The sequence below is a fragment of the Neomonachus schauinslandi genome, chromosome 4, assembly GCF_002201575.2.
Source record: "Neomonachus schauinslandi chromosome 4, ASM220157v2, whole genome shotgun sequence".
Taxonomy (NCBI): domain Eukaryota; kingdom Metazoa; phylum Chordata; class Mammalia; order Carnivora; family Phocidae; genus Neomonachus; species Neomonachus schauinslandi.
Window position 1 is genome coordinate 162953998 of NC_058406.1, and position 12211 is coordinate 162966208.

General features: G+C 39.6%; 1 protein-coding gene across 3 annotated transcripts in view; it reads right to left on the reverse strand.

The window, feature by feature from the left end:
• CSMD3 (CUB and Sushi multiple domains 3) overlaps nucleotides 1-3077 on the reverse strand; it is a 1204765-nt gene extending 1201688 nt beyond the window's left edge. For all 3 annotated transcript variants that reach the window (XM_044914284.1, XM_021688378.1, XM_021688377.1), the window contains exon 1: nucleotides 2900-3077. In XM_044914284.1, coding sequence (XP_044770219.1) covers nucleotides 2900-3077 — 178 coding nt within the window. The remainder of the gene's footprint in view (nucleotides 1-2899) is intronic.
• Nucleotides 3078-12211: the final 9134 nt, after the last annotated feature.

Genomic DNA, 12211 nt, shown 5'->3' on the forward strand with positions numbered 1-12211 from the left:
GTGTGTGTGTGTGTGTGTGTGTGTGTGTGTGTGTGTGTGTGTGTGTGTGTGTGTGTGTGTGAAAGAGAGAGAGAGAGCTTAAAATAGGCATGCGTCAGGTCTAAGCAGCTCCCCACCCCAATTTGGAGTCCTCTGTCGGCCACCTTTTGAGATGCTGACAGTGGAGATAAAATGGCCAGATAAGGTTGGCTGTCATTTCCAACCCCATTGGAGCAGTTCAGGCCTACTACCTAAGGCCACTTTGTCTTCTACTCGGAGGCGTTTCCTCCCACTTAGCCTCTCTGTCGTTGCTGTTGTAGGCAGAGGTGAGATGGTGAAGGGATGAAAAGTACGGGCCAAAGGTGGAATTCTTGTGGCCTGAGCTGTTTACGTGGAAAACCGCGCACCTCCGACTTCCCGAACACTCCTGCTAACCTAGATTAGGACCTGCAAAGCTCTTAAAACGACTCCCCATTCTGAGCTTTGCTTTGGGCCAGAGAGTCCAGAAGAAACAGTGTGGAAAACAAAAGCGGTCATAGACATTGGGAGAAACACCATTTAAGCCATTTCAGCAATCACGGTTTTAGAAAAGCCTTGAGACTGAGGTGAAATTAAAATAAAATAAGAAGAGGGGAAAGGAGAATAAGCAACTGTTAAGACCGGGACCAGCCACCGATAGGGAACAGGTCTAAAGCATACAGCCCAGGTAAGTTTGTTTCTCAGAATTTGAGGACAGCGTTCCAAGTTGTAAAATATAGGAGAAACCTTCCGAGTGGCAGATAAGTGACAAAGAAGAACCTTATTACCATTAAAATGTTTTTTTAAGTTCCGTAAAAAATTGATTTTAAACGGGACCAAAGCAGTGTGACACACTCTTTCTTCTCAATGTCCCTCAAACTGGAATATACTCCGTGGAGACCAGTGGTCTCAGCCCAAAGTCCAGGAGCTGTGAGTAGAGGAGGGGTCCCGTTTCTGGTGTCATTTAAACCATATTAACGCGCCCTTCCTTTCAGCGGCGGGTCTTATTCAAAAAATACGGTAGGTGCGAGCAGCCTGTCTGTAATTGCAGGCAACGCCGTTCAGTGTTTGTCAGGCTGGCGTGCTCTCTCGGCTTTGGAGACTCCCTCCCCCCATCTGCCCCTCGAATGTGTTTTGGCTCAACAGGTATCACATGAAAACTCGCACTTAACCCCGGTCATCCTCTAGCAGGAGCCACCCCAACATTTTTCTTGCCAGGAGCTGTTGCTGGCTCCCTGCGCCTCCCCCACGCCGAGCGCTTGTCTAGCAGTCAGCCCCAGGGCCATCCATTAACCACCGACTCCCAGTGGCAGGCGGACTAAGCATAAATGTGAGGCTCCTCGCACGTCGAGCCGGCGACGAAAACGAACCCATTGTAAGCAACCCGAGACGCTTTTTGTGCACCAGGCAGTGTAGTTACCCTGCTTGGGACAGGCGTTTTGCCTTAGAGCTGAGCTGAGGCTCCAGGGAAAGGGAAAAAAATCAAGCTTTAAGGATCAGGTTGGGATTACAAGACAGTTGCTGCCACAGACACCAGAGGCGACTTCTTGGCATTTAGGGATGTAAATTAAAATTCGAGACATGTCACCCATCCTTGCTCCTAATAGAATGAGAGGTAACCCCTTCAGCTCCCTCCACCCAAAACATGAATTATCATATCCACTGAATGCAAATGGACTGCCTTCTGTGGGGGGACAGCCAGCTGCAAGCTGGACAATAAACTGTTTCATAGAGACGCGGCCCGATTGCGGTTCAGAGAGGCACTCCTTTACAAAGGAAGAAGCGTCCAGTTTGTGTTGACAGCCTTGGCGCGCCTGGGCCAAAACACCCCCCCCCCACCCACCCTCCACCCTCACCCCGGACACACAGACACCCGGGATTTGAAACTAGCTTCACTGAAAGCGATCGCATCTATTTGAGCTGCCATGAGTATGGGGAGGTGATTTTTCAAAAATTATGGCATGAGTCATAAACACCTCCTGAGTATTCTTTGCAGCAATTAATGGGCAGCAGGGTGCAGGAGAAGTTGTGGAACAGACCTGGGGATCTATTTTCTCCCAGAGGACAGCTTTTCTTCCAATGATTCTGTCCCTTGCTTTCTTGCTTAGGAATACATTTTACATCCCACCCACCCCCTCCCCTCGTCTGTGCATGTGACACTCACTCTACCTGTCTGAACGCTAAGACTTGCTGGGGATTTTCTTTTTGGTCGTCAGCTAATGACTTTCCTCCTACCTTCATTCATCCCCAAAGGTGGATCCTTACACTTCGTGGCGTCTCAGACCCTTGTAAAGCCTCATTTTAAGCCAAACCTCTACCAGGGAAGCTCCCATACCATTTATCAATGCATAAGAGCCCACGTAGTAAAAATTGACATATGCATTGAGACATTCATGTTAGTGAGGGGATGCTTGGAAGACCCCTGTGCCCTAATGCATTCAACATCAGCACATTCCTAGCATGTCAATAACTTTCCTACCTGAAAGGGTTAAAAAGCATTTACACGAGTGTCTTTAATATAAATATTCTAGCCAAAGCATCAAATCCCACTGGTTTGACTAGAAATCAAGGTAATCCTCACCACCAAGTAAAGTCTTGCACAGGAATTCTGCCTGGATATCCACTAGTTAGAGGCTATACGAACCAACTCACGTATTCGTTTGAGCATACTGCAAGAATATTTATTGAGCACAAGCTCAATCACTGCATTGAACGCCAAATCTGGCAAGCAAAATGCATTTCCTATCTGGGGGTGGGGGGCGAAAGAGCTGTGAATCAACTCCTTCTTCAGTATTATTATCATTTTATCGGTGCAAATTGCAAAGTAAGCTACCAGCCTTTTTCCGGCGACAAGTCAGCTCACCTCCATCCAAAGCAGAGGGGACCCCGAAAGCAGACCTACCTTTCACATAAGACACCGTCAATAAAAAGACGAGATTCCAAAACGTAAATCCACTTTTAATCCCCATTTTCTTCATCAGGATGAAGTCTAGGCGGCCACATTTAGCGCATCTTCTCGTGCCAGGCTCCCGGGGTTTGGATTCCTTTGCTCGGCTTTCCCCTTTGCGGATCCCTTTCATATTATTCGCGAGCTCCTAATTCCTGCTCCTCAGCCCGGCGCAGTGGAGTTGTTGCTGTTGTTGGTGCGCGGTCACAGCTCGGAGTGAATGGTGTTTCTGGGATACCACAGCAACCTTGACGAGGACTCAACCATCTCTCCAACGGGGGCACAAAGTCTCTGCTACTCTGGATTCTGTCTTTTCCTGTGCTCCCCCCCCCAACCCCCCACCAAAATCTACCTCAATTCTAGTTCGTTATAGCAACCACCAGAAACCACTAGTGGGCTTCTTGAAGCCCAGCTCCGGCTCTCTGACAAACTCCCCACAATATTTGAAATTAAGGGGCTTGGTTTATTTTTTCCCCCCGAATAGATCAATTCCGCCTGTAAAAACAGCCAGAGAAATATTATGTTAGTGAGCTCTCCGATGCAGCTTGTGAATACAGAAACATGTTAGAGGAATATTTTAATCGGAGGATCTGTGTTGCTTTTGGGGAAACCATGCTGATAATGAATCGGGCTCCATCGATGCCCACGTCCTTATAATGGGACATGTGTTACTACTGTAGTTGCAGTATATTTCAAGCAGGCGTCTCGCATTTATTATCCTGTGATTTAATTGAAAAAGAAGATCACAGAGAAGAATTTATTTGCACACATGAATTTACATATTCAAATGCCTACGTGTAAACCCATAATCAGGTTTCCAAGATTCGGTAAACCGATTTTATCCGTGACCAGGGCGGGGGTGAGTTGGAGAGGGAGCCAGTCATTTCCCCAAATAGTTCGCCCTTTCATCCTCCCCAGCCGCTTTTCAGCTACTGTGTGCTACTGTTAAACTACTTTATCTGTGGTAGTTATCTAGAACAAACTCATTTGTCTTAATTCTGAATCAGTCCCAAATATGTAAATGGAGGGTTTCTTTCAAAACGTAAAATGTATGTATCTATACATCTGGACTTGGCCGCTCCACCCACCACTCAAGGGTTAACACTGTACAAGGGAAGAGTTCTTGCGCCATCTACTGGCCATCGCTCAGTCACTCGCTGCTTTTTCACATTTATTACGGATCCTATTTCCTTCATCCCACGGTGTAGGGGAGCTGTGTCCCGACACAAGCGCGTTCTGCTCCTGTGTGTCGATTTCTTAATCTTTTTTGGCTGATCCTGGCCCAGATCTAACAAACCGCAAGTTCCTTAGATTAGGCGCCGGATTGATGATCTGACTTTTCTGGAATCTCATCCCATCTCGGGGGGGGCGGGGGGGGGGAGAGGGCGCTGCAGCACTGGTTATGGAATAGATAACTGCAACGGTTCCTGGCTCCATTTGTTTGCTGAAGGCTATCAGGGGATTAGCATCTATCCGCAGGGCTTGGTCAAGAGGACTACCCAATTTGAGTTAGCATCTCTCCACATTGTCCACAAATGATGGCTCCCGTCCCATGCACCCCAAGATCACCCTGGTCAGCTTTTGTCCCTGGGCACAACGCGAAACTGCCGACTCAAGGGGAGCAAGGTTGTTCCATCTGGAGGGAATTCTGCTCCGGGAAGTGGGCACACTGCAAGTGTCTCTATAGGGGTGCGTGTTGAGTGGGCTCAATCTGCGGGCATAGGAAGGATTCTAAGCTCTTCGGGTACGTGGCATTTTGTGTGGGTCTGTGAGTCCCCCAGGAGTATGTGCGTGTGTGCGTACAGTTGTGAAGGGTAAGAGCGTGTGTTTATGGAAGATGCGGGAAGGTGTGATTTTTTTATGCGTGGGTGTTTTCCCAAATGTGTTTGTGCAGTATATATGCCTGTGCATGCATGTGTTCAGACGTGTGTGTACTAGAGAGGGTAAGGAGCCTTACTTAGCAAGAGGCGGAAGCTGTCGATGCCCAATCGACCTCATTAAATTCGGAGAGCTACGTTAAGGGCGGTGTGGCAGAATATTGTTTCTTCCCACCAGTGCTTTCTTCTATTGTCCGAATATGCAGATTTCCAAGGGGAGTGGGTGGCAGGGTTGGGACTACACCGCCATTGGGGAGATCAGCGCTAAAAAACGTCATTAGCTTGCTGAGACACCTTGGTAGCGGCCCTGGCACTGGTTTTAGTCAAGATGTCAGGGTGTGTGGCTGTTGTTGTTGCCTATGCTGGATTGAACAAGGAGTTAGATGCAAACAGGTCCTTGGACTTAAGACATTGTCAAAACCCTCTGAGTGTGCAGAGGTTAATCACTTTAACTGAATATGCATTTTATTAAAACAAAAATCTTGGGTGTATGCAATCAGTTTGAACTCATGGCTATATATCCAGACAGGAGGACTCTAAACCAAAAAACTTTTATTTCTCAAAAGTCAGAAGTGTTTTAACAGGAATTATGGTGCAAAAATAAACTTTCACTATGGGACCATCATGACTGCTACTTAGATATCAATTTCCGATGTTTATTTTCAAACATGCTACTCCAATAATTCAATTATTATGTTTCCCTAAATAAATCCTGCCTATCATTCCAATGTGAAGTTGTTAAAAGATTTATCTAGCAGCTCATAATACATTGAACAATACTGCAGTTCTTAGTTTTTAGAGCTCACCACAAATCATGAACCATTGTTTTACCCACATTTTCTGGATTCCCAGACATGGGAAGTCATATTTTATATGATGAGGATAGTTAAGGCATGGAGAAATGAAGTGGTTTAATCAAAGTCATCATCAGGAGTACTGACATTTAATCCAATACATTTACTGCTGGATCACACTTTTGTCTTTCATGCTAAGCAGCCTCCTCTCCAAGGGAGCATTTCCAAAGGTATTCCAGAAACATAACATTATCAGCCAAAATTCTGGATGAGAAATCCCTCAATTTCTCCAGAAGGAAAAATACAATGTGTAAATTTGGAGTAAGAAATCATCTATATCACCTAATTTGTAGGAAAGCAGCACAGTTATACATAGATTCCCTTAAAACTGTTAGAAAAAGAAGACTTAAAAAATAGCTAACATAATAGCAAACATTAAGTGCTTACTGTATGCCCAGCATTCTGTAATGTTTACATGGCATATCTTACTCAATCTCATTACAGCTTGCTAAGAGAAGTACTACAAATATCCTCATTTCATGGTTGAAGGAACTGATACACAAAGTTAACTATCTTGCCTTGCCAGATGTAATATAACTAAGATGAACTATGAACCTATAATATCCAATTTCTGAATCAATATGCTTGCCCACTTGTACTGTCTTATGCTAGCACCCAAAGGTGCTTGTTTTAAAATATTCTAATAACAAAAATATAATTTGTATATCAATTTACCTGTATCATTATAGAAAATCAAAGATTATAAATTAAAGGTGATCAATTTTTAAAATGTGTGTACACATATAAAAATCTTTTTTTTATTTTGTATTTGTCAGTTAATTACTACCACCAGCCCAACCCCCTTTCATATTATTTTTTTTTACTTCTTGCAGCCCATTGATCTTCTCACATACACATTAAGGAAGGAAGTGACTTGGCAAGGATCATCAAGCCAATCACAATGATTAAGTACCCTTGACAGCTTTTAAAAAGAGTTTAGATCAGAAATAGATGGGTTCTTTAAACTAGAAGTGTCAGATTGCCATTCTTTTTCAGTTCCCCCAAATACTTATGAAATAAAATTAAGTTTGATCTTAAAACGTAGTTGTCACTTAAAAGGGAGAAAAATAAACAGCTTTTCAAAAATCACATCATATTAAGCCAGGAGGTCAATATGTATTTACTCTGTTTTAGTATCATAGTGGTAATATCACATAAAAATGATCAAAACATAGTAAGTACACAGAGAAAAAGCAACAAAAAATCGATAAGAGGTTACCTTCAATTTTGAAAAGAAGTATATATACCTTTAACAAAGTTAGGAACTTAGAAAGTGTTTTTTAAATTTATGTCACAGATAAACAGGTTTACATGAAGATCATTGTCTAGAATATTCCTGCCTGTTAGAGTGGAATGTCCTCTGATTACAGAGATACATTTTCTAATTAAAAGCTCAAGTTCAAATTGTGGTTCTGTGGGGTAGAAAAACTAGTTAGGGTAAAATAAAAATGCTAATGATTTATAAATAATCAAGCAGGCCTTTCCCTGTTTGTTTGCATTTTTTATATAGAATGCATTGCCAAGACAGTACGAGAAAAGGAGGAACTCATTTTCTCATTTTTTCTACAAATGTCCATTCTTAGATTCATCCTGTCTGACCTCCCCAACCCCTGGGAAATAAAACATTTGAATTTAAATGTTGAATCTAGGAAAATGAGGGAAATCTAATTCAAGTCTACATTTCCTCGATTTGCAAAAGTCCCTTTTTGGTTGAGGAGAAAAGAAAGAATCTAATGTTCATGATAACATAACTTGTCTTTAAACAATCATAGTTAAGAATACAAATTATCAGGTGGATAAAAGTATCTGTCCTGCTATTAATCAGGAGATATTCCTGAGAGGTGGAGATGAGCCTCGTGGAAGTGTTACTAAGTGTGCCTTCCTAGGCATTCATTCCTCTTATGTCCTGACTCCTCTTCCGATTTCATTAAGAGTGAGGCTTAACAGGTATTTCCATCTTTTAAGCTCTAGCCATATTAAGAAGGTCAGAGACTGAAGTTTCTATGTCACATAAGGGTAATAATTTTTAAAAATGAGACAATGGAAAACCCTTAAAACTGAAGGCAGTGTCTATTGGTGTATCCATACAAACCATATTTTGACTCCATTAAAAAAAAAAAAAAAAAACTTATATTTGACCTGAGTCACGTATATAATAAATTTAGTACATTAACATTCAAATTTTCTTAACTGGTGTTTACCAACTAAAGGCAATGTAATATATAGTATATTGATAGTTAAATATAAGCGGTATGAGCCCATTTTCCTGAAAGAAATGAACCATGATGAATAGCTAGGGGATATGTGGTCCTAAAACAAAAAAGATAAGAACTGAGCGAATCTTTAAAGATCTTTCTGTTTGTCTTGGGGTATATTTCACTCTTCTGCTAACCCTGGGCCTTACATCACTTAGCTTGTCTCTGCGTAAAGGAATAGAAATTAAAAGTTAAGCAAAAAGAGGCTTTGCTGAACAATCAGGATAACCCAGTCTCTTCTTTTCATGAGTAATAAAGTTGTTTTGCTGACATGATTTGAATAAATCTCAATTCCCAGTGTAGCAGATCTTTTTTATCATCATTTCTTTAACTCTAATAGTTACATGGTATCAGCCTCAATGCACTTGAGAATATATATTTAGAGAACATAAATCAAAAGTGCATATTTCAAAAGATACCAAATCTATCAAAGTTGCTATCATAATGCAATGCATATTTGATATCACACCCTGAAGTTATCTGCCAATAAGCTCATTATTAGCTCTTAGAAATTCAGTACTCTGACTTTATTATCATCTACATATTCTCTGCTAATCTTCAAAATTGATTATAATTTCTTGATTGATTATAATTTCTTGAGGTAAATGCATATTTTCAAATATTCAAAGTACAGTAAAACCACTAATACATTTTATTTTGTAGCTTTTTAGTCTATCACAGAGTAGGTAGCATGTATGAGACCTTCTTTATATTTTGCTTCATTTATCTACTTAAACATCCGTTTTATGGAATTTTGCTGAGAAATCTAAACTAGCAGTAAAGAGTTTTACAACTGAAAGTTAATTCTGGAAAGGTGCATTCTTTGTTTCTATTTTTATTTTATTTATTTATTTATTTATTTATTTATTTATTTATTTATTTATTTTATTTATTTTTGAGAGAGAGAGTGGGGAACAAGGGGCAGAGGGAGAGGGAGAGAGACTCTCAAGCAGGCTCCATGCCCAAAACAGAGCCCATCTCCGTTCTCATGACCCTGAGATCACCACTGGTGCTGTAAATCAAGTCAGTAGCTTAACTGACTGAGCCACCCAGGCGTCCTGCATTATTTGTTTTTAAGTTATATTTAATCATAATCCTAGAAGCCCCAGCTAAGCAAAATACAGCCCACAGGTAGAAGGCAAGTACATGACACCTGTGCCTGGAATTTCCTTTCACAAGATAGTGAAGTGATTTTGCTGGTGATAAAGCAGAATTCATTAATTTTTTGTAAATATAATTATGAAGTTATTTTCTTCTAAATATTTATGTCTTAAATTAGGGGAACCATTCATGATAATATGGTTGGAGGTTTCAAAAATTTAAAGTCTGTAATCCAAATATGTGTATACATGTGCTTGTATCTGTACCATAAGAGTATGAATATTTGGGGTGCCTGACTGGCTCAGTTGGTAGAGCATCTGACTCTTGATCTCAGGGTCCTGAGTTCAAGCCCCAAGTTGGGCATGGATCCTACTTAAAAAAAAAAAGAGTATGAATATTCACGACTACATATTTTGATCCAAAGCTTAAGCTTCCCAAGTAATCACTAACAATACTGTTATTTCATTGGTTTTTCAAATTTATCTAAAATTAGCAAGTGTTGAAATATTTCCCAGAATAAGAGTGCAGGAAGCCAAAAAATATAAGCATCCGTTCCTCAGAGGAAGATAACTGTGACTTTGACTTAAAAGGATCATTTTGGCCACCAAAGGAAAGAAAATCAATGCATTTTGGCTACACATAATTCAATTTGGATTGTAAGTACAAATATCTGTCCCGTCTGGACAGGGATCAATTCCATCTTCACTTTTTGTGATACCAAGTATCATTTTCATCTGTGTGTTTGTTCATTTACTTAAGAAATCATTTTGAGTTCCTATTGCAAGGACACAAAAAACAAGAATTACACCTTATTTCCAAGGAGCTTACAATGCAACAGAAAGGGTAGAATATATTCCCAGGTAACAATAGTGAATATCAATGTAGTATAACCACTTTAAAAGAGATGCCTATAAAACACCAAGATAGTGGGAAATTATTTATAGCTGGGAGAATTGGAGAAAACACCAAGTAAGGGAGATACATTTGAGCCATTCTAGAATCATCTGGGGATATCTGACACAAAAAATCTTGGTGGAGCTATTTTTTTCCAGAAATATTACAAGCTAGAAAAGCTATAAGCATATTTAGGACTTAGTTAGTTAGGTTACCTGATACTTTTAGAAGACATCATAGAGGAGGCCAGAAAGATGAAATTAGCAGGGAGAAGTGGGGATTGGAAGACAATAAGAACTCTTGTCAATATTACCTACACTTTGTTTATTTAGTAGATTGTAATGATTGGCCAGTTCAAATAAACCTCCAGTGGCACATTTTTAAACAACTTAATCGATAGATTGTTTCATTGAATCAGCAAATCATTTTGTTTTGTTAGTTTGTATGCAGTGGTTTATAAAATGAATCAATTTAACCTTTCAAGTTGATTGAAATCATCAGGTATTTATTATAAATATACTAAATAAGGTTCAATAATTATTAAATTATATAATGAATATAAATAAAGTATATAATAAATAACAAAATATATAATATATAAAATTAATATTAATTAATATATCATATAAATCTGTGGTTAGATCTAGAATATTTTTGTCTTTGGTTACATATAGTAACACTATAAAGAAATGCTGTATTTGCAAATGCACAGAGAATTTACATCATTATCCAATATATGAACGCCAATTTGAATTTTGGGAGACTTCACATGTCTGGAGTAGGCTTGAATGAACCCTGACTCTATGGCATGACATCAAACTTCTATTTGGATACAATAGTATCATCTCTTAGGAGGGTAAGCTATCCAACAATTGCAATGTGATCTTCTGTTTGTCCATTTCAATTTTTCAGGGTGTTCTTCTGACAGGAAAAGAATATTGATCCTTATTTTTCTCAATTAGCTTTGCCCTCTCCTAAATTAAACCCCAAACAATCAAAACACAATCAAAGTAAACAACAACAATGACAAAAGAAACAACAAACAATAACAATAAATAAGTCTATTTCTGGCTAGAAATCTTGTGCTCTCATTAATTAGTAGAAGGTGGGAAGAAAGAATATGATGAATGAACATAAATTCTTCCTTCCCAAAGGAAAAGCAATTAAATAAATGCTTTACTAAATCTGGAACAACATGCACTAAGACCATTAAGATAAACAAGCTAGGATTGATGATGCCTTTAGGTAAGAATGCTATAACTTTTTAATAATGGAAGGAGCTTTAATTTTTCCATCTATAAAATGGGAATAACTGTTTACCTCACAGAGTTTTTGTCAACTCTTTCAAGAGGTGTGATAGTATAAGAAGTTACCTTTTACGCTTATCACTCCTTACCTTTTCATTTAATGTGTTGAATAGTGAACTCCCCTGCCCCCAGATATTTCCAAGTCCTAATCCCCGAAACCTATGAATGTGACCTTATTTTTAAAACAAAAAAGACTTTGCAGGTGTGGCTAAGATAAGGATCTTGAGATGAGATTATCCTAGATTTAAGGTGGACCCTAAATCCATGGCAAGTGAGAGATGTGAGGCACAAGGACACAGAGGAGAAGTCAATGTGAAAAAGGAAACCAATATGATGAATGTTCAAGTCAAGGAATGCTAGAGTGCTGGCAATCACCAGAAACTAAGAGAGAGGCACAGAATGAAATCTCCCCAGAGCCTCCAGAAGGAATCCATCCTGCTGACATCTTGATTTCAAACTGTGAAAGCATAAATTCCTATTGTTTTAAGACTAGTTTCCAGTAATTTGTTATGGCAGTGCTAGGAAACTAATCATGATCCTGACTACTGGATTTCAATTTGATCTCTGATACCTGTTATCTCTCTCCGTCCTCCCCATGGGTTCCCCATGGGCTCTTCTTCCTATCCCCATCCTAAATGGGAGCATTCCCCCCTGGAAAATTTTGAGACCTCTAAAAGATTTCATTTATACTCCTTTATTTCAAAATACTTATGTATTCTTATGACTATCACCTCCTTTAGAATAAGTTTTATTTAAATCTGTGTCTGATTTAGAGCTCTCAAGCCCCAGCTTGAGCCCTAGCCATGTACATTTTGTTCTCTTAGACTCTCAGACTCAACACTGTGCTCATCCTCTTCCATATATTCCTCCCTCCCCAAATTTGCTTCTTCAGATTGAACTTCTCTGTAACCACTGACTTTTTTATCCCAACTGCTCAGAGTCAAAAACTCATTTTTACACCTCTTTCTTTCTTACGTTT